Here is a 23,336-nt window from a genome sequence, read left to right on the forward strand (position 1 = left end):
TGTAAATGAATAACGTAATTAATTATTTTTTGTTTGATAAAATCTAAAAATGTTTTCCAAAATATAAATTTGTCTCCAACTTTATAAAAGTGTTTCATCTTTTGTAAATTTGTTTTGTCCTTCAGGGCCACCGTACAATCCAGTCCAGCAAAATGCATTAAGGTAAAACAACTAAGAAGCCTGAGCAAATAATAATATCCCCTAAATTTATGACATTATGACTCAGTGTGTCTTCTGCGCGCGCTCTGTTGGCGTCCCTGGGAATTCACCTGGTTGACGTCACACATTCACTCCTCTCTGCCCCGCGCGCTGCTATAGAGCTTCAGTACAGAGTCGCACAGAGGAACAGAGGGAGCCTCACAGCAGCCTGTGTGAACACTTCCTTAAACCTTTCAAGAGTTTCTGAAGTCCAAACTCCGGGAGACCCGTGTTTCAAACACCATACCCGGTACAAACTCGACCAAGCAAGACCCTGCACAGCTTAGCGGAAGAGGTAAGTCACAGTTTATTGTGAAGTGGTTCAACTTGTTCGAGGTTGTAAAAACCTGAACTCGGTGCAGTATCACGGTTAGGGCAACGGTACTTAGTTTGCTATCTTGCATGCAGGTTTTTGACTGTCACCAGTATTTGTTGTGACACAGTTTTTGCAGATGTTTTACTTCACAAACAAAGTATAGGTCGACTGCAAACCTCAGCTGACACCAGTAGTAGCAGCTATCACCGGAGAGATGGGAGAGAGGAGCTGCTGTCGCGGAATGTCAAATCAATTCAATTTGCTTCATTGGCATGAACAAAGACATGTTTGACAAAGCGCATAAGATTCATACACATATATACATTACATATTATATAGCCTACATTACTATATACACATCAATAAACAATGGTGTCACCCATACAGCACGTCTCAATATTCTCACTTGGTGCGTCCCTCAGGCTGTGACAGGCAGACACATATTTAGCAGCCAGAGGAGCTGCTGACCCTTTCCCTGACAGTTTCTCTTCTGGGGTTAATGTTGAGAAGTTTGGTACCATTTTAGTAATATCCCTGTAGTGTGAATCTCTTAGTAAAGAGAACTTGCTGCAGTGGAGGAGGAAGTTCATCTCTGTCTCTATGTCTCCCTCTCTCGCTGTGTTACAGTTGATGTTTTGCTAGTTAAGCCATGTTTCACGGCTTACAGGCCTACAGGTTAATGTATACAAAGTTGACTTTCCTCCACTGCAGGAACATCAGGCTGTTTAAACCACACTGGCAGCACGGCAGTCTGAGTGCTACATACATTCCTCGAGCCAAGTGTCGTCTCCTATGGCAACAGAGGAGTGCGTTTCAGCAGTGAAGCTTGCTAACTCAGTGGTGGATACTATTTGGGTGAAAGGGTGGTGTTCAACACAGTGACCACCATAATAATCACAAAGCACCAAAACATTGGGCAATTACCCAGAAGCTCTTTATCCCAATTAAATACGGCTTTATTGTGGCCTTGACACTTCCCACTTAAAGACATTTAAAGCTTCAATTGTCATTTCTTGAATTGGTTTCATTTATTCTATTAAGCTGTTATAACTCCTAATAATCAGTGTGTTCCATGTGAGCAGGCTGGCAGGTATGTTTAAATGCAACCTAAATCTTAAGGCGGTATGTTGTAGTGTTGTAGTACTTGAAACCGGTCTCGAGACCACTTATTTAAGGTCTCGGTCTTGTCTCGGAATCCAAAGCATTTTTACTCGGTCTTGTCTCGGTCTCAGACTGGGCGAACTCCATATTTTATATCAAGACCGTCGAGACCCCAACTGATGCACTCTGTTTCAACACCTATAACCCATCAGATAAAAACACTACAAATATTATCTAAAATAAAAAAATGTACACAACTAATGAGAAAAGAAAGGCTTGACAAAACAATCCTGCGCATTTACCCCTACAACCTCCTACCTCGTCTGAGACCACAGGCAACAGAAAACACAGTTTTAACTCTCATCTAAAGCAAAAGTTAAACTAACGAAGACAAAAACGAAACTTCAGGAGCCAAAAGTCTCACAGCGCGTCAAAAGAAAGGCAACAAAGACAAAACCAAACCTTGTTTGTTACTTTCAATTGTATTTAAAGCAAACTTTAATACAATAAACAGAAGTCTTATATTTTGTTAACCCTCATAAGGATTTCTCATTGATATATATGGTCTTTGTCTTGTCTCGGTCTTGCCCTGCCTTGGTCTTGGTCTTGATATCGGTCTCGATCCCTAAATGTCTTGGTGTTGTCTTGGTCTCGGTGCACTCTGGTCTCCGACATGTCTTGGTCTTGGTTGATGTGGTCTTGACTACAACACTAGTTTGTTGTATCACCGGTACACCACTCCATGCACTGATCTGATATTATAACTTATCAAGATGTTAATCACAGTGCACTGCAAGTGGAGTGTGTCACCTTGTGCAAAGCCGCCAAAATCCCAGTTATTACCAGTTTAATTCCATATTAAGGAAGTATTTTCTTATGTAAACAAGGGATTAAAAATCAGTAAAAACAAAAACAAAATTATTATCTCATCAGGGTTTATTTATGCTCCAATATGGAACCAGGACAACAGAAAAGGCCCAGAGCAAAGCTGCTGTTAATGTTAGCTTAACCTGTTTTCAGGTGTTGTGCTTGTTTTATCAGGTTAGGTTTTGTTCATTTAGATCTTAAAATGAGCAAACATGTAACATCTATACTTTGGCAGTACGACAAAAGTTGTTAGATACAGGGAAAAAAATAATCAGGGGGTTTGAAATTAGTACCAAAAAGAAAGACAGAATCTGTAAAATGTTTTAATTAGAACATCTCTCTTCTTACAAAGTCCTCATGGGGGTCCTGCAGGTAGAAACTGATTATTGAATCAAGCAGATTGTAAAAAGGAACCAATAATCAGGCATTATGATGAACTTTGGTTGATTTAAGTTGACTTGTCTTGGATTGAACCCCAGGTTTCATCCGCTGGTTTCTGGTGTAGGTCCACAGAGAGCTGCCAGTGTCACAGCCATGACAAACACAATGAGTACGATGAAGGACAGCACTTGGCGCATTGTGGTCTAACCTGTCCTGGAGCAGGTTTTCATGGATCCGCTGAGACTTAAGTGTACAAACCTTGAATGTCAAAGGTTTGTTTCTTTGCATTCAGGTTTCGCAGCTGGAATTGCCATCAAATAACTGTCTTATTATCCTTCGTCACCTTTACAGGGTGTAGTCTATAGTTAAAAAGTGGGTCACATATACAACACCATTCAATACAGTACAAGAAGTGACTTGTGTCAGGAGGATGACTAAAAGGTGTCTGTAGAGATTAGTCCACATTCTTGTTGCTGTTAACAACCTTGCCTCTTGAATCCTCAGTAGCTGACATAACATGTCAGCTCCCCAGCTACACCTAACACATGATCCTATTTTGAAATGTTCCCCAATTGCTTGCAAGAGTCTTGTGCCACACACTATAACACAACTCTGTGTTGAAGCAAGACTCTGTATCCTGTTGTTTTCTTATGGAGGCAGAGCTGCTTTGTGAGCACAGGTAACTCTATCTGTCTGCATCTGCCTGCAGTTACTGGTGTGTCAATATTGGTTTGTGGCTTCGTGTGCTGCTGGAAGGACATGGTTGGGACATCTGCTCAGTGTGGAGTTGCCCATGCAGCACTGATCCCTCGATAGTACGACACACACATGAACACATCACTGACTCATATACTTAAGAGCAACGATTGGACAGATATTAGTCTGTTGTGTGTTTGAATAATTGTTTATCACACGTTTATCTTACAAACAAAGAGATCTGCAATGAACCAGCAGAATACGCTTACATTTGTTAGCTCTACAATTTATTGGGTAAGGGTGTGAATGTTGAGACAGCTCTCAATGCTGATGCAGCCAAGATCCTTCATTTTTTATTTTTCTCATTACCTGGATAGTTGTTTTTTGGACCTTGTTCTACAACAAAGTCAAGTTTTTTATTCAAAAAAAGAAGAAATTGGGGCTCATTTTAATTTTTATGTATCACCAGAAACCTACAAACAGCTTCCTTTAATTTCCTCACAGCATGTTACTGCAACACTTACATAATGTTGCATAAAAAGCATGCTGTTACACAAAGCTACCCATACAGGCAGACACACAGGTGACACAGTAGTTTTTGGAACCCCCCCCCCCCCCAACCCCCTACAAAGGCACACATACAAGAGGCTAGTACTCACACAAACTACATCATGCGATCACACACCTTTCTTTTTTGGCTGCCTTGAGCACGAATCCTTGAACTGTGAGCAGGGCGGAAATGGACACCACTCTTAATGCAGGAGGAGAGAAAACACACACACACGCAAGCGCACGTACACACAGTCTCACTCCCTCACACACACACACACACACATTCATAGACAGTGGTAGGATTCATTCCTTGCAGGTATGGCAGGTTTGACGCCATGCCAAAGGCCTCACTGATACTTAGAGGAAAGGAAATTAAAACCAGAGAAGGTTAACAGACATATAGCTGCTCAGAAAGTTAGTGCTAATGCTAGTTAGTATGAACATCCAGTTATTAACAGTGTGCACCATACGTTCTTATGTTGATTCAAAGCTTAAGTGCATCAGTGTCACTGGGGTAAAAGTATCAAAACAACAGCCATTCATCTGACTCTGACCTTGAACCAGCCACCTCAGCTCTGATCACATTCCTCTTCCAATCTCTCTCATTTTTCTTTCCTGTCCTGCTTTGACCTGATTGCTGAGTGTGTATTTGTGTGTTGGAGCGTGTGTGTGTGTGTGAGAAAGGGTGACAGAGAAACACAACCCATAACAGAGGTTAAATGCACGTTTTCATGCTTTTTTTTGTTGCCTGTGGGCGTTGGTGTCTCCCCTGGCCACTGCTGTAATAAACTGTGTTGACATAACCTGTGTGTGGTTGTGTGTGTGCACGTGCGTGTGTGTGTGTGTGTGTGGTTGGGGAGGAGTTGTTAGAAATTAACCTCGGTGTGTGAAAGAAAGGCTACGATTCTTTGGAGCCAGTCCCCACTGAAGTTCATTAAAGGCTGCTTTGTTCAAGGTTATTAGTGTGTGCACGCAGAGTACACGCTGTTAATACTCAAATACACGCCGCCTTACCTCACCGAAAGAGTTTCTGAGAATTTCTCTGAACTATTTTCATTAATAACTTGAAATGAAATAGTAAATGAAGCTATTACATAGTGGGGCATAATGTTGCTCTGCTATAGAGCTCTTTATTCAACCATGTATCTATACCATATGTAGCACAAGCTCAATTTTACTGCCAAACATAGAATGAACACTGGTCACAGATCTCTATCTACAAGAGCATCTACCCCGGGGGTACAGACTTGTCAACTGACTTTTACTTCAATGACACACTGAATTTGTCATAAACATGCACAACTATCAAGCATTACTAACAATATAACTGTACAGTGATTAGAATGTCACTAAATTCCCTTTTTACATCAGCATTAGAAGTCTATTAGCAACATGTTGGCTGTATGAAAGTACTTTAAGTGTCAGAACAAACACATTGCAGAATGTCTGTATTCAAAAATCAATCAATCAATAAAGCTTTATTTATATAGCACCTTCCATACAAATCAAATGAAATCCAAAGTACTTTACAGCGATTGAAAAGGAGAAAGAGGCGGAAATAAAATAATGGAAAGGCATATTAAAAAACAAAAATGGATTTTAAAGTAGAGACTAATGCACACTAACAACGATGAAATATATGTAATTAAAATGAGTTGAAGCATCAAATTAACATTAACAATTTAAATAGTTAAGATTACCAAAGGGGTAATGATGAGAGTTGAAAATAGAATTAAGGCTAAAAATATCAATAAAACTGAGTAGATAATTAGAAATAAAAATATATAGTTAAAATGAATCAAATCATAAAACAACATTAAAATCAATATAAAAGTAAAAAGTAAAGGAATATGATTGTTAAACCCTACATAAAAGCCAGACAGAATAAATACATTTTAAAGGATACACATTTCATTTATCAGAGAATCAAATTTGATGTCTATTTCCAAAACAAATCATCTGTAACATCATGAGTAACAGGTAAATTCTAGTACAGGAAAGACTTGGTGTTCTTTCAAATGAAAATTAAAAAAGCATATAAATATGGGTACCAGCATGAGCATCAGCCAAAATAATGTTGAAAACACTCACACATTTATACAGTATATATTGGCAGCAGTCCAATATTGTGCATCCCTCCCGCCACTTCAATGTCGCCACAATATTGTAAAAGCTCCATCTCTAACATAATTTCCTCTCTTTGTGTCACTTGTGGTTTTATAGTAAAGTCCGTTAATGGAAAGGGACTAAAAAGAGCAAGGACATGGAAACCAAAAGCTTAATAACATTTTATTCCTCTTTGTTCCTATTCTATTTTTTTTAGGGTTTACCACTGAATGTACTGTAATTTAAACTACAGGTTTATTTCCCGCACTCCCTTCCTTTTTGCATAACATGGCAGCATCGAGTGAGCCAGAAAACAGCCAAACAACTGGACTGACAGCTCTCTTCTGTTATGTAACATTAAAATTCCTTGGTATCTGGTGAATATATCGAGACTGAATTTTCCCAGCAGGTTTATCTGACATCAGCATCTTACTTTGAAGCTTTCATCTTTTTTAAACTGTCGGACCAGTTTTTAATCACTAAGGTCTACCTCTGGCACTAAAACAGACCCATTTTTGACTCCCCCACAGCCCCATTTAACTTTGCATAAACAAACAGCAGCTGGAGTCGCTGTATTGAACACTTGTAAAGAAGATCAGTTCAGATTAAAAGGTAATCGAGTGGCTTCAAAAAGTGCTAAATGTGCTTTAGGTCTATTTTTTCCAACATTTCTCTTCAAGTTGGTTTATCCAGTTCAGACAATCAATCAATCAATCAATCAATCAATCAATCAATCAATCAATCAATCAATCAATCAATCAATCAATCAATCAATCAATCAATCTATCTTTATTCATATAGCCCCAAATCACAGCAAAGACGCATTTACAAACAGAGCAGGTCTAGACCGTACTAAATGTTATATTATTAACGAAGACCTAACATCAATACATCATCTGACATTTTGATTTGTCGTAATAGGAAAAGTGCTCTCATTAAAAGACCACTTGCAAAGGCTCTGATCTATTTACCTGTGTGACAGTGAGCCAGCTGATCTGTACTACAACCTGAAATCAAAGCAGCCTGATGGAATCCAGCCATCTTTATTATAAATGTTATCGTTCTTTATTTCCTGCTGCTTTGATTTTGTTCCATTCGTCAAGAAATCAACCAACTTTACACTCTGTGCATTTGGCCTTTTTTTTAACAGGGACATTTTGAAATGTAACACCAGGAATAGCCCTGATATAATTATTAACTAGATTAACAATAGCTGCATTCCATTTAGGTGAGACAGTTTCAATACAAGTTCACTGGAATTGCTTATGGGGACATATGATGACTCACACTTCTTGACAGTGCACTTACATGTGCATGTGTTCTAATGTGACCAGTCCAAATCTGTCTGTGAAAATGATCTGTTGATGACCACTGCACTGTCTTAGAGTTGTAACTGATATGTGTAAAGTATACAAATGCTGTCCAAACACCAAGTATTTGTTAAATAATAGGACATGACACAGGTCCGTTGTGGTGGTCTTTTACCAAATGAATCTCCATTTAAAATCTAACAAACTGTGGGGCTCTCAGCTTTGACTTAAGGGTGGTTGCATTCATATCAAACCTACAATGTAGAGAGGTATTATTTTTTCAATTCCAATGCTTCATGCTTCTATTTAAAGGATAAGAGTAGAGTAGAGATCTGGCAGAGTAAGTAAGGAATGACGTGCGGGCCACAGGTTGGTAGTGAATAGTCTCTGTAAATGGGTTTGACAGCTATAGGCAAAACCAGAGCTTTGTGGTAAGGTATTCTTTTTCAGACTCCCACTAATCTAAACAGACAAATATCCATACACTTTGCAGAAGTCACTTTGTCCAATGCTGGCGCCTTTACCACCAATGACTGTCTGTAGTGTATTTCCACTATAATAACATACCTGGTATCTAAGGATGCTTCAGTAGGTTGGCACTGCACTAGTATTCACCTCAGGCTTTGTGCCTTTGTATTGGCAAATGAAACCCATACTCATTAAACTAAGGTAAAGAAACTGACTTTACGCTTCAGTCAAGATCATTCTTCTGTTTCTTAAATACTGATTGTTTGTTTTCACATTGAAATAATTGTCTTGCTGGATTGTCTTTAAATGAAGGGCTTATGTACAGTAAAATAAATGAAATACATGTTCCACACTGCTAACCAAACATGGACATAAACAATTATGATGCAGGCTCCTGTTGGTGTCAGCAAATCTCCCTTGTTATTATGGAACTAAATACCTGTTCATGTCAGCATGAACTATTTCTCAGTGGTCTCTTGTCCGACGCTCCCCCTGTGAATTGAATATATAACAGAACACTCTGAGTGCTTTCAGCTGTTCAGATTTGGCAGATGAAACACATTTAGGGTTTTGCAATGTAAGGACATTTTTGAATGATTCTGGAGTTTCCAGTTCAATTCTGCAAGTCGCAGAATTCATTAACTTCTCAGTTTTCATTCAGAGCACGATAACAGACGAACACAACACAGCTTTTGTTTGTGATCTGTGGTTGGTGCTCTCTGTGTAATTGCACCTGTCTTTGTTAGAACCTGCAGATAAAAGGTCGACAAACAGAAGGTCCCCAAACCTGCTCGACCTGCGGGATGACTTCTTCCCCTCAATGACATCTCTTCTTACTCATTGCATACCAAACATTTGACTTGTTTGCAGGGCATCTCTGAGCATCACTCTGATGGTAGCGTATCTTTTGCAGACAGACAGTCACATATCTCTGTCTCAGTTTGTTGTGCTGCCATGCATGCAATGGAACATTGTTGTCATCTTGAACTAAAGGTGTTTTCTTTGTCGTGATATAACCTGTAATTTTCAAGTCAAGTCAAGGGTTATGTTATGAAATTCTAGTTTCTTACATGTTGTCATGTTTCTGCACACACTGCCTTCTTCCAGAATGAATTATTTTGTGTGGTAAGTTAACACGTTCGTCACATACAGGGAGCCCAGCCAGATATTTACTATTTGGCAGTCCTTACAGTCTATGACAAAAGCTAAATGCACCTTGATTCCACATGGACAAATCTGCCTCATTGTGTCTGCTTCTACTGTCAGCACACTGTTGTATCATTTCGTCTGATGTATCCTCCCAGCTGCTCATAGCCACAGTGTGTTTTCTGTCTCTTTTTTTCTTTCCCTCCCTCATGCTCTTTTCCTCTACCCACCCCTTCCCCAATTGCATGTGCTCATTTTTTCCACTCTCTCTGGGGAAACAAGGCCCTCTTTTCTATGTACCACTGCTTGTGTATGTGTACATGAGAAAGTGTGTGTGTGTGTGTGTGTGTGCGTGAGTGTGTGTGTGTGTGTGTGTGTGTGTGTGTGTGTGTGTGTGTGTGTGTGTGTACAGTGGAGAGAAATTTGGAAATGGACTTTTCAAAAGGACGTCTTTGTATGCATTTCACATCTGGTATACTCAATAACTTTGAATTCAATTGTTTGCTTTGTGAGTGTGTGTGTGTGTGTGTGTGTGTGTGTGTGTGTGTGTGTGTGAGAGAGAGTGTGAATGTGTGTGTTTGTGCATGGGCCATGTCATGATAAGTGCTCTAAAAGTGTCTTGACTCTCCTAACCTCACTCAGACACAGTCACTTGTTTAGCCTCAAGGGTCACAGTGAAATCCCTTGAAAGCAACAGAAATGTGTCGTTCTAAGCCAAACGAGTTGGACTGTCAGAAATCCAAATGAATCCTTAACATGCCTCTACATTTCAAGATTGCTATATGCATTCTTAGTTACAAGAATACAATATATCTAAATGCCCAGAGGCGTTTATTACTACTCAACTTTAGGACTTTAGTTCACATACACATCTACAACCAGATGTTATACCATTTAGACACAAGATTATAGGTCAAAATCTGTGTTTACTCGGCACTTCAGTAACCAGTGAACTCGAAATCTAACTGGGTTCTTTGTAGTCTCAGTCATAAGTAGCAGCAGGGGGTTAAAAAAAAGGCACTGATGTGAGGGCCCATGCAGTGTCAGAGTAAGTCCTTCACTTCCCCTTCCAGATGTTTCTTGCTTGTCTGGAATATCAATCTAATACATTTCCCGTCACAAGCCCGTCTATGTAGCTCCAAGCTGCCTCCTACGCTTACAGATTCTGAGGGAGTCAAATTATTAACTCAAAGTTTGACTGCACACATTTGTAGAAGGGCACACATTCACACCTGTTAAGGTAAAGTAGTATTTAAACTGCTTGTGATTCCATATGTCATATGAAATAAGAGACCAGGGTACATTTACTGTCTTACATAATCATAGTCCTAAAATATGTGCATTTAGCTTTTTAACCCTGCTTATGTTATGTCTATTACTTAGATACAGCAATAATGTTCCTGGGTCAACTTGACCCAGGGCATATTTAATGATTCAAGTGTCCGAACCCAAAAAAATCCCAATAATTTTTTTAAAAATCTCATTATTAACTCCATTACTAACCATTTAAATCAATATTAAGTGCAATGGTGTTTATTAACTCTCACAGATCATGGTTCAATGAGGATAACTCACTTGTTTTTTTATGTAAATTAATGTTAATTTTTTTTAATGTACATTGAAAAGCCCTAAATATTAATGAAATAGTTTTACATGACATGGATTTTTTAATTTATTTTATTTTTATTTTACATTTGTAATTTTTTTTTTATGTAGTGCAAATGTACTTATTGAAAATGTGTGAAATGAGCCGTTTTCATTGTGTATGTTGTTTATGCAAATTAAGCCAAGCAGAAGAAGTTTCATAGCAAATTTGTTTTCTTTTTAAACTTTAAAATGGGTCAATTTGACATTTGACCCACAACATAACAGGAGGGTTAAAAGTTACTGCAAAGGTATTGCCATTTCATAGAGCACCAAAACTCATTGAGTAGTTGCTGTTTTCCTGAAATCAGGCATTCTCTGTCTTTGAAATGAATAAGCCAAGATTATGTTAATGGAGCAGGAGGCTGAAGCTACATGAGCTCAAGTTAAGGAACTTAAAGGCTCAAAAAAGTGCTGTGTGGAGGAATTCAGCTGGATTGTATTGCTGCTTTAGAAAACGAGGATGTAGGCTAATATTCCCCCTGGGTCCTGCTAAACTGTGACATAGCATATCTTAACACTGGTGTGAGAGCCTCAATAACATGGAAGGATCCATATGTGTGTGTTACTACAGTTCCTTTGGTGAAACTGGGTGGTGATCCCGCTGATGCTTCGTCAAGTTTTTATGTGCTTGATACCACTTGCTACAACTTTTTTACAGCAGGTTTTGCAGATGGGTGCTCCATTATCTCAAATAACTCCTTAGTCATTCTCTGTGTATCCGAGATGCTCCCACACTGCTTACTTTATTTGTTGGTCCCTCTGCTTGGTCGCTCTGCCATAGTTAAGATAATGCAGCGTAGCCTCCGTGTCTCTTGATAAGCACGGCACATTAAGCTGGTGCATTACTGGTGTCACTTTGTTTTCGTTCCGTGCAGGTTGCGCCAAACATAATGTACCAAACATTATTGAGAGAGACAACAGAGGACTAGCTGAGCCTGTACGATTAAATAAGCATGAGATTTTAAAGTGCGGCTCAAAGTGGAACGGGTTATCGCTGCATCCTTAACTGTGTCACATAGCTGAAAACACACCGCTGAAGTTTGTTCTTCTGACACATTCAGGCTGCTGGTGTGATACTGTATTGTATGTGATACTAACTCACACCTTGTACTAAGACTGAACCAATCAATGCTTCATGAACATTGAGGGAAAAGGTATAGATGGGGGTAGGTCAGCGAGGTAGATGACGCTGTGTCCAGAACGCAGACATCTTTTTGGCCAAAGTCTGCACAGTAGGGAATTTGTGTGTTTCCACGATAACAAGCTCCGCCCTACAGTGTACGTCCTGTGGTCCTATGGAGTGTCTCTCTACGGCAGCTTTCAATCAAAGTTAATCCGGAAGTAAAACCCCTCTTTTAACCTCTGATAACTAACGAAAAAGAAACTGTTCAGAAAAACAGGCCTTGGACACAAAACAGTCAAATAATAACTACATATCACCACAGCATACGGATGTGAGAAACATTGGTACAACATGTATTTATTTTTTTAAGTTTGACTGCAGCCCCATTCAAATGAATGGGGAGAGTGAGTTTTTGACCTATACTGCAGCCAGACACTAGGGGGAACAGTTTTTGTGGCAGCCTCACTTCGAGTCGAGCAAGATGACGTCCATTTTATATACAGTCTAAGCACTGTACGGCGGGCGAATTTTTTTCATAACACGGCAATTCGAAGGTATTAACATTATGAGTTTCCCATTATGAGAGGCACAGATGACTTGACTGACAGGCGGGAACACTGTAGCTGTTGGCTTGGAGGCTCAAAGCCCGCCTCTTTACCTCACACTTGCTCGGCAGCAGTCATGTTGTGTTCAGCATTTCCAATGTGCTTCCCACTGTCGATTGGCTTCAAAACAGCGCTTCAGAAACACATGGGTGATGTCATGGATACTACGTCCATTAATACAGTTTATAGTCCTTCCATAAGAAACAGTAGAAAGAGGACGTTTACAAAACACGTGAAAAGTGGAGCTTTTACAGAGCTGTCAGTGCAGCAGTGCAGTTAGAAGGTGAAAGAGGATTCATACTTTTTTCAAGTTTGTTTATGTTTCAGCTTTGTACTTATGCTAATTTAATTTTTTATTTGAAATGAATAAACCGAGATTATTTTGTATTCAAGTGGTTATAATACATGCAGTTAGGTGAATACTTTTGTAAATGACTTACAATAAAAATGAATCTTCTTATAATGGAGGTCATGTTGCAGTTCTTCAGAAATGGCCTTCAAGGCAGCGCTGTGCCTCTGTCGAATGACTCGGAAATATTCATAGTCAAGCAGTGGGGTACAACAAAACAACCAAATAGAACATTGAGGCACCGTTAAAAAGCACTGACTTAGCATTTGACTGCAGGAAATGTTTACAGTAAAGATAAACACTGAAACTTAACCAAATAACTCTCCAAAACAGGACTGTTTGTCACCTCCCACATTACTTACATTTGACATGACTGATGCTAATGGTGACTGTAAGGCTCAGAGTGTCCTTTAAATAAGACCACAGACCCAGATAGATCAGCTGACCAGGTAGAGACAGATGTTTGAGGAGCAGGTTTTCAATGATCAGAAAGGAAACATTTAAGTTGCACAAGACACTTCTGCTTATCTTCTAACCTCAGGTTGTCTTTTCCACTAACACTTTGACTCTGTTTGTCTCAGAGATGTGATCTTTTCATTTTCTGTTTCTCTCTGTCTCATGTGCTCCTGCTCGTATGTACACACTTTGGGATGACCACTCAGCTCATTCTTCCCCTTAATTCTAGTAGCCAGTTTCATAAGTTGAGTCTTGAGTGAGAAATGTCTGCTTCCTCCCTTAAGAGAACACTGTAAGTCACTGACTGTCATCCATCTTGTTTAAAGTGACGGACTTATGCAATAAAAGCCTATATGAGTGTGTGTCTGTTTGTCTGTATGATGTTCTCACAGGGAGTCTCTGTCTTTTTCCAGGAGGCTTATGTGAGCAGTCACCATGGCACCCTTCCTGCGTATCGCCTTCAATGATTATGATGTTGGCGCTCTGCCTCCTCTGTCTGGACCTCCCATCTGTGCCATCAAGGTGAAGGAGTCAGTCAACACAGGTATGTACATACACAAACACACATGTTTGCACTTTAAGTCTGTCTCGACTAAAGTGTTGAAAAGTACATAAAGTGACGACACAAGTTTAACGGCCGTCACAGCCAAATACTAAGAATCATCATAAGCACAATGATCCCCGAACAGCTGAAGACCCTTTTTCTGTATCTTTACCTCTGCTTCGACTTTACTGAGAATAAAACAAGACAGCTTTTTTTATCATAATGATAATCTCCTTTGACAGAGCGAGGAAAGACCTTGGTCCAGAGGAAGCCCACCATGTATCCAGCTTGGAAATCCACTTTTGATGCTCACATCTACGAGGGACGGGTCTTAGAGGTGGTCCTCATGCAGAGTACGGAAGAGCCATTGGCGAAGGCCACGGTTGGGGTGTCTGTACTGGCTGAGCGCTGTAAGAAGTCAAAGACCAATAGTCGTGCTGAGTTCTGGGTGGACCTGCATCCTACAGGGAAGGTCCAAATGGCTGTCCAGTTTTTCCTGGAAGACACTGACGCAGGTAAACTGCTTTGAAGTAAAGCTTCTGAAAAACTGGATTAAACCTTTGTGTTTTTCTTTAATATTAGATATGTTTAACAAAACAACATATTTTATATTGTTTAACACTCAGAAATCATTCTGCTCTATCAGGATCATGTGTATGTTGTTTGGTCAAATTCAGTCCACAGTTGCATACCAACTTATGTGGTGGCTTGACAACAGCAATCATATTAAGCTTCAAAATATTGCTAAATCCTGATGGGTAATGGTGTGCCTGTTTTTGAAAATTGTTCCCCGCTGGTAGAAAACTGTGTTCTTTAGAAACAAAGATGATGAATGAAGTGATTTAGAATGTGTTGAGAAGACCTTTAAAACTGTGTTCCCTGACCGGGAATCGAACCCGGGCCGCGGCGGTGAGAGCGCCGAATCCTAACCACTAGACCACCAGGGAGTGGCAAAAATAGCTGAATTAGATAAAGTGCTTGGCATAACTGATGGGAAACAACCCCCTCCCCCCTTTCTTCATTTCTCCTCCCCCACCTCTCTCATGTAGCAGAAAGTCATTCCCCTTTGTCGTTGATAGGCAGTGCCCTCTACTGACAGAAATAACTGCTTCATCCTTTCCCCACACCTTCTACTCAACCACAGCTGACATTATGTTCATTGTGGACCTCACACTAAATGCCCTGCAATAAGGTGTCCTCCAGAGTTCCTTTATCTCTATGTCATGCAGGAGACATTTCTCTCACTAAGCATGTCGGCAGACTGCAGGTATAACTATGTTGCCAGAACACTCAATGTGGGAGTTCTGCACAAAGGCTCAGAGTATTACTGACTAAACGTCTGTATCTATCTATTGATACAGTGAATGACAGTGTTCCTAGAGGGAAACAAATGCATGCAGTAAGTAGGCTTATGGTGCGTTGTACCATAGGATATCCTTATGTTCTTATTTTATTTTGATGAATAGTTCTATATCTTCCTGTTTTATCTTGTCATGCATAAAGGGTGAACAACTAAGTCATTTGACGATTTTACACCGTACTAAGACAAGGCCAGCTCAACATTTTGAATAGCATCTGAAATGATCCTCCATAGAATGTTTGAATTTAACATCAAATTGCTGTCATATCTGCTTTTAACTGCAGGCCTTTGTTTCACTTCTCTGTTAAAACCAGAAGTGAAATAGCACTGACTGGTAGTGATGTATCAAGTCGCTAACCCAGACAGGGAACCCAGTTTATATAGACACAGCCGTCTGCCAGCATGGGGCTGGATTCAGTAAGATTTAAAGACTTGTTTTTATTCAGGGGGAGTCCCTGCGTGGGGCGACACAGTCTTGTTGCACTGTTCAGGGTTGGATAGGGTCATGAGAGAGGGGTGTGTTGCCTGTTATGAGAGAGCTCCAAATGCCATGAGCTCCCACCTACACACTCCACAGGTTTCCTGAAAAGCAGCCCGGAGTATTTTAAGGCATGTGTGAACAGCTCTTAATGCTGTCTTACTCCCCCGTCTTCTTCCTCTCGCCCTCTGTCTCACTCCTGCTTTTTTTGGCTCAGTTTACTGAAGTGCTCTCCAAACAAAAACATCTGTCAGTAGAGTGACAGAGAGGAAATACGTTTATCTCCCTCACACATCGTCACTCTCCCCACATTTCCCCGTCCATCACATGTCTCTCTAGGGCTACTTCTTTCTCAACTGCCCCACCTACACCACCTCTCACTCCCTTTTATCCATCCAACTATCCTCTCTATCTCCTTTGTTTACCTCTCTCACACCTCTTTTTCAGTCATCAAAAGGTGACCTTTGACCCCAGCCCCTTGACTTGTGTCAGTCAACTGCTTATCCAAGATGTTTTTTTTCTTAGTTTGCCCTCCATTAAACAGTAGCAACCCTGGACTCTTCCAACTTGTAGGTTTTTTGACAAAACAACGTGTGCTCATTTAAAAAAAAAAAAGTATTTAATCTTTATTTAACCAGATGAGACCTATTGAGATCAAGACCTCATTTACAAGGGCGACCTGGCGAAGAGGTCAGCAGCACACGTCATAATAAATAGCACAACTCAACAACATGGAGCATATAAACAGACAGTATGTAGAAACAATCAATAATTGAAAAGTACAACTCATTTGCAAATAAAGCGCAATTTGTGGTCACAAACGGCATTTAGAAACACAGGCACTGTTCTGGGGTCTGTCTTTCATTTAAGATGGAGCCAAAGGCGTCAAGTGAGATAAGATCTGACAATTTCAAGTCCTTCTGGAGCATATCCAAGCAGTAGGAGCAGCAAAACTAAATTCTCTCTTACCGAACTCTGTCCGAACACGGGGAACACACAGTGTAAAGTGTTGCAGGAGCGTAAAGCATATGTTTTTTGATCTTTGTAGATACACACACTCATTGTAGCTGATTTCGAAATAGTTCATTAGGAATGGAATAATGAATTATAAAGATCAGACTCAAACCTCATACTTATCAGTCTCTATTTCATTTGTCGATGAAAACTTATAACATGTAAAGAATGTTGAATGTGAAGAGGTCTAATTTGTAACCTGATCACTCACTACAGGGCCTTGTAAGCCATCAGTGAAGGTTGTTCCTGAGGATGGAGTTACAACCCTCAACAGGAGGAGAGGAGCGTTCAAGCAGCCTAAAGTTCACATCATCAAGAACCATGAGTTCACAGCCACCTTCTTTGGCCAACCCACCTTCTGCTCCGTCTGCAGAGAGTTCCTCTGGTAAGATGCCTGGTCCTGCTTTTTGTCACATTACATTCATATATGATGTGCAAATATATTTTTGGTTATATTAGCTTGTTAGCATATACGTTACATCTTTCAGTTTGCTGTGCAGTATATATTTTGTATACATTGAATCCTGCACAGCAACCATGGTGGTAATTTCCAACATCTCTGTGTCAAGCATGACATAGCCACAAGCAGCTAATTTGCCTGCCTGCTTGTTTGACTACATCATTATTACAATCAGTGTTGTGCTTTTATTTTGATGGCACTTACTTTGATAATTGCTGAACACTTGTGCTTTCGGCCACTGTGTTCCCTAGATCCCCAGTAAGACCAAAACATCAGTTTTCCAATAAGAATTGTCCAGCCCCCCTGAGAGTGTTTCTTAAAAGACCTATTTGTAGCAGTTCCAGTTTTCTAAAAGGAGCAGTTTGGGTAGGGGGTTAGTAATGGTAGGAACAGCAGCAGGGTTGCTATTGTGAGAGCGAGTCACTGTCTGGGGAAATCCCACAAGGCTGTCATGTCGTGTTCCAACTGTGTTAGCAGCGCAATTTGTGAGCCAAGGTCTTTCCTATCTCCCAAACCACAGCTTTACAGACGGGCTGGGGATGTTTCCTTTACTGCATATAAATGGGACTCTATGGTCACATAGCATTCAGGCATTTATAACATCTCATGATCTAAAGAGGGAAAGATATCTTCCTGTTTTGCTGGTACCACACTCAACTTCCTTTTCTCCCATACAGGGGTCTCAACAAGCAAGGTTACAAGTGCAGGCGTGAGTTTTTCATTGGCCTCTTTATGCATTTTAGTCAGATTTTATTCTTTAGAATCGTTCTCTCTTTACACAATATTTGCACATTTATTTCACCCAGAATGCAATGCAGCAATCCACAAGAAATGCATCGAAATCATCATTGGCAGGTGCACTGGGACCGCAGCCAACAGTCGAGACACTGTGGTGAGCAAAGTTAATTTTTTTCCAACATCATTGCAGAACCTCAACTCAGATCTGTCGCTGATAGGGAACTGCAGTTTGTTTAACAGTTCTAGCAGTATCTTCCTTCCAAGCTATGGTTCAATAATAACTGTGTTTCATTTATTTAATTTACTATGTTATTTCATTTCTTACGAGAAACAATGCAAACTTTTCATGATTGAAGGCTTCACAACTTCATTCCAACATAACACAGATACAACCAAAGTTTACAAAACACATACAAGTGGTTTTATTACTTGATGGTTATTCAAATACAAAGAGATGTATTCTTAAATAAAGGGGGTTGGTTTGATTTGTTTTGACTGTACCTGCCTCTCATAGTCCCCATGTGCCTGTGAAATCATCAGATGTTGTGAATTTAATGTGTTTTTGTGTTTTAGTTCCAGAAAGAGCGCTTCAACATTGATATGCCACATCGCTTCAAGCATTATAACTACAAGAGCCCCACATTCTGTGACCACTGTGGCAGTCTTCTGTGGGGTCTCTACAAACAGGGCCTTAAATGTGAAGGTGAGCTGCATTTGTTCTTTATGTTTTTTTATCTTTTCTCAAATGTTATATCTGACTTCCCCCTTCTTCCGGCCATACCTCTGACAAATGTGTCTTTCATTGTATCCCGTCTCTCTGCTCATGCATTTGTCACACCTCTGACCAGATTGTGGCATGAATGTACATGGCAACTGTAAAAAGAAAGTGGCCAATCTGTGTGGGATCAACCAGAAACTACTTGCAGAGGCTCTGTCTCAAGTCACCCAGGTTTGCACAATTACTACGTTTATTTCAGTTTGGGTGAACTGTGTGTCCATTAAATGTTTTTTGAAAATTATGAGTGAATTGTTGACAGTTGATGAATGCTTAAGCAAAAGATTATTTTCTCTCTAGAAATCTAGTATGAGGAAGTCTGACTCTGGTGCAGCAGATATTGGGATCTATCAAGACATCAATAATGCAACAGTGGACCCTAGTGGTGAGTTAACAGTAGTACATATTTGTTTGATTAAAACTGAGGTTTGCTCTGAAGAATAGGCGTGGCATTGTTGCTGACTATCTGTGTGTCTTTGTTGTATGAGTTTGCATATCATTTTGCATTCAGGTTTGCATGTGTATTTACTCTGTCAGTACAATTGTGTTTACAGCAAGCAGAAATGGAAAGGTAACTGACGGTGTGAGCCCAACCCCAGCCGCACCCACATCGCCCCGGGTGCGCCTAACTCTCAACCAGCTGGTACTCCACAAGGTGCTGGGAAAAGGCAGCTTTGGCAAGGTCGACTAAATTTCCTCTTTCTTTGAATTCCTTTTCTGAATTTATTGTAAAATGATTGTGAAGTCACAGAAATTGTCAACAATGTAAACATAAAATATAAAACGTGTTACAAATTGTACACATAAATTGTGAAAATGTATTTTTATTCTTATAGATCTTTTTTTATTGATTTCTGATTATGCTCCATGGAGCTGGTGTGATCACACTGATGAAGTACTCACTCCCAATGATTGTGATACTTCAGGTGCTGCTGGCAGAGCTGAAGGGGCAGGGGCAGTTCTTTGCAGTGAAGGTTCTGAAGAAGGATGTGGTTCTCATGGACGATGACGTGGAGTGTACCATGGTGGAAAAGAGAGTTCTGGCCCTTGCTTGGGAGAACCCTTTCCTCACACACCTCTACTCTACATTCCAGTCTAAAGTAAGCCCTTACAGAGCATGTTATAAGTGTAGGCACGCTTGTTTCATGATACCGGCTGCACCTTGGCTTCAACAGTAAGAAAAACAATTGCTTGTTGTGGAGAAAGACACACTACCCCAGCCCCCCTGAATCTCTCACATTTGTCTGCGATGGTGAGCTGACAGTTATGTGTTGTTTGCCCAGGAGCACCTCTTCTTTGTAATGGAGTACCTGAATGGAGGTGACTTGATGTTTCACATCCAAGACAAAGGCCGCTTCGATCTCAACAGAGCCACGTAAGCACACTGAGTGACTGTGTGAAGAACTATGAGCAATACAGCAACTGTCATTTTCTGTAATGTCATGTCTGTGCCTTTAGCTTCAGCACAGTGAAACTGTGTTTAATTGTGGTTTACATGTTTCAACCTTCAGGTTCTATGGTGCTGAGATAATTGTCGGACTACAGTTCCTCCACTCAAAAGGAATAATCTACAGGTAAGATCCAGAAGCCAAACTGTGCTTTTGTCTGCCACCTTGATATTCCACCTCTTGGTGAAACAGGAAAGACTCAGTGAATCTCTTTTTGTATTTTAGACTGCAGTAATTCAAAATAAATATACTACAACAACAGAACTCCTCTTATTTTGTATAAATCTCTTGCCGTGACTCTTCAGAGATCTGAAGCTGGACAATGTGATGCTGGACAAAGACGGGCACATTAAGATAGCAGACTTTGGCATGTGCAAAGAGAACGTGGTTGGAGATGCCAGAGCCACCACATTCTGTGGGACTCCAGACTACATCGCACCCGAGGTACACATTAGTGGCTCATGTCACATTTCATATTACTTATTTTCCTGTAAAATCCCTCTGAGGCCATTTTGTCATGAAATAATATGTATAAATGTGAGGCCTCTTCATGCCATCCAGAACATATATGACCTCTAGTGGCCATGAGGAGGCATAGCAGCACCAGCACAAGTCTTGATAGCACAGTTATTAACTGGGCTTCTGTTAAACTGGTGAACAACAGCTTCCATCTGGACATCATGTCCACGTTCTTTCTTCTCCATACTTACGTCTTTTTTGAAACTGTCTCTCATCTCAGATCCTGCTTGGACAGAAGTACACCTTCTCAGTAGACTGGTGGTCTTTTGGTGTGCTGGTGTACGAGATGCTGATTGGTCAGTCGCCTTTCCAAGGCGATGATGAGGATGAGCTGTTTGAATCCATCAGATCAGACAGCCCTCACTACCCTCGATGGATCACCAAGGAGGCCAAGAGCCTGCTTGAGCTGGTAATTATAAGACTACACGCATTGTTTAGAAACCTTTTTATACCTCAGTGAGAAACAACATCTTTACATATGAGGATTTAAGCGTACATCCCTCAGTATCATAGTAATGAAATAACATGAGCTTCTTTCCCTCCATCAATATTCCAGCTGTTTGAGCGAGATCCCACACGCAGGTTGGGTGTGGTGGGTGATATCCGTACACACCCATTCTTTAAAAGCATCAACTGGCCAGCCCTGGAGAAGAGAGGAGTGGATCCCCCTTTCAAGCCCAAAGTGGTATGAGCTTGTGATCTTATTTCTAAACAAACTAATGAACCTGAAAAAAATGTGTATAAATATGATAGCAAGTACCTAGTATACTGGTCACCTCAGGATGCTTAAGTCCATTAACCTGACAGAAATCTCTGACCTGCCACCCACAGAAATCCCCTGGAGACTGCAGCAATTTTGACAGAGAGTTCCTGAGTGAGAAGCCACGTCTCTCCCACGCCGACAAGAACCTCATCGACTCCATGGACCAGACAGCATTCGCTGGCTTTTCCTTTATCAACCCCAAACTGGAACATATGATAAGCAAATAAAAAAAAACTAAATGACTCCCCCAACATGGTTGAAATGGGATGCAAGCCTAATTACTGGTTTGTCTTATGGTCTGAGTTCAACTGGATGGAGAAATAGAGCATTAAAGACTTTGGCCTGACTATGTCAGAGGATGATAAGTTATGACACCAGGACATTTGCTGACTGTATACAGTAGGTGTGCAAGAGATTATAAAACTCCAGGAAATTAAGGGAGATTCTTCCACATAACTGATACTTAAATCAATGCTGGGGGTTCAGTGACTTTGATTTTCTCTTTATCACTGTTCCTAGTGATCACATTTTGAATCCATATAATCATCCAATGTACTGTATCTGAAAATTGTATTCACAGGCAAAACCATGTATATAGACTAGACATTGCACATATAAGTTATCAGAGTTTAGTGGTACATAATGTACTCTCCCCTCATTTTCTCCTATAACACCCTACCTGTGAGTGTTTGTGTGTTACCGAATGCATACAAATATGAGGGTTGTGTGCAGGTATCCTTTTAGATGTAAATGCTGCTACTGTTGTCAGTTTTTGAATGAATCCTCTGTTGATCCCCCTGACAGACAGATAAAGGCATCAAAAAAGAATTGTACCATAAGAATAGGGGGAATTGAAATCCCTTGGAAGTGACGTTATGTTAATACAGATGTGAATGGTTTTCAACCTCACTGTCTTCAGAAATCGCAGGTGCACCAAGAAAACTAAGTGTCACATACCCTCAAGAGTAAATCAGATGTTTTTGTTTAGCACAAGATGTCTCTTATTTTTAAGTGCAATTTGTGTCAAATGGCTTGCTGTATATGTAACTGAAGCATAACGCACACAATCAATTCATGCATAATATCGTTTGGGCTATCATCAGACATACTGTAAAGTTGCATAAGGGGTTTGGTACTAAAGCTGAACATCTATGTGTTGAAGGATGTGTTATTCTGTGTGGGAGGGATGGGCATTTCACCGTAAGCATGGGGTCTTTTATGTATTATAGTACTTGAATGTAGGATGTTATCATGAAAATAATAGAGCTGTATATGGAAAAAATGTATGTACTCCACCAAGAGCTGTCTGAATTATGGGTGTACTTTTTTACTGTCCTCATCTTTTACTGATTATAAATAAATGCATCCTAAGCTCAGTGCTTGTCAGCTAGTGTCACTTGACTTTAGTTTGAGGGGTACACGTGAACAGCACATTTAAATACACGTGTATGCCTCAAGGCTTCTTATCTAAAGGCCTTTACAAAAAACAGAAATCCCTTTGTAAAGACTTGCATACTGAAATTCCAGCACTGCATTCCTGTTGTTTTGATGTGACTTTATAGTCAGGGTTCGTTCTAAGTGATATGCACTATATTATTGTATGGTGCTTACCGAGTGCACGGTGGCATAGCGTGTTGTGTACGTCAGAAAATGTTGTGTCCGTTGCAAGGCACCAAAACACCAAGTACCGCAGGGATTTTGTGAGCATGGAAGAAAGCCATCTAGTGGCCAGGTGCTATACTTGCAGCTGCTTTGAAACGGTGGGCGAAAGGCGAGGAGAGACATTCCTGCAGTGCGCACGGTTTATGACCTGTCCTCGTCCTCTGTCCCCAGCAGTAGTCCACAGCCTGCTGCAGGATGTGGACAGAGAACAAACATGATGCAAAACAACGACCTGAACCGAGCAATGAACAGTT

General features: G+C 40.4%; 1 protein-coding gene and 1 non-coding gene across 2 annotated transcripts; one reads left to right on the forward strand and one right to left on the reverse strand.

Moving 5' to 3' along the window:
- Positions 1 to 304: 304 nt before the first annotated feature.
- LOC117821294 (protein kinase C delta type-like) lies at positions 305 to 22,796 on the forward strand. The gene is made up of 17 exons (XM_034695471.1): positions 305 to 493; positions 13,735 to 13,865; positions 14,108 to 14,380; positions 16,934 to 17,102; positions 17,855 to 17,886; positions 17,984 to 18,069; positions 18,489 to 18,618; positions 18,764 to 18,864; positions 18,991 to 19,075; positions 19,245 to 19,372; positions 19,617 to 19,790; positions 19,974 to 20,065; positions 20,202 to 20,264; positions 20,444 to 20,582; positions 20,878 to 21,066; positions 21,214 to 21,342; positions 21,489 to 22,796. Exons 2-17 carry the CDS (start codon positions 13,757 to 13,759, stop codon positions 21,645 to 21,647), a joined length of 2,058 nt encoding a protein of 685 aa, XP_034551362.1. The 5' UTR covers positions 305 to 493; positions 13,735 to 13,756; the 3' UTR covers positions 21,648 to 22,796.
- trnae-cuc lies at positions 14,741 to 14,812 on the reverse strand. Its single transcript has one exon. It is a non-coding gene; the product is annotated as a tRNA-Glu (tRNA).
- Positions 22,797 to 23,336: the final 540 nt, after the last annotated feature.

This window comes from Notolabrus celidotus, chromosome 1 (assembly GCF_009762535.1).
Source record: "Notolabrus celidotus isolate fNotCel1 chromosome 1, fNotCel1.pri, whole genome shotgun sequence".
Classification (NCBI taxonomy): domain Eukaryota; kingdom Metazoa; phylum Chordata; class Actinopteri; order Labriformes; family Labridae; genus Notolabrus; species Notolabrus celidotus.

Excerpts from the sequence above, each read along its gene's own strand:
- LOC117821294 (XM_034695471.1), top strand. The coding sequence starts at position 13,757 with ATGGCACCCTTCCTGCGTATCGCCTTCAATGATTATGATGTTGGCGCT. Across the intron at positions 21,067-21,213 it reads CCAAGAGCCTGCTTGAGCTG|CTGTTTGAGCGAGATCCCAC; the intron begins GTAATTATAAGA and ends TCAATATTCCAG. Across the intron at positions 21,343-21,488 it reads CCCCTTTCAAGCCCAAAGTG|AAATCCCCTGGAGACTGCAG; the intron begins GTATGAGCTTGT and ends TGCCACCCACAG.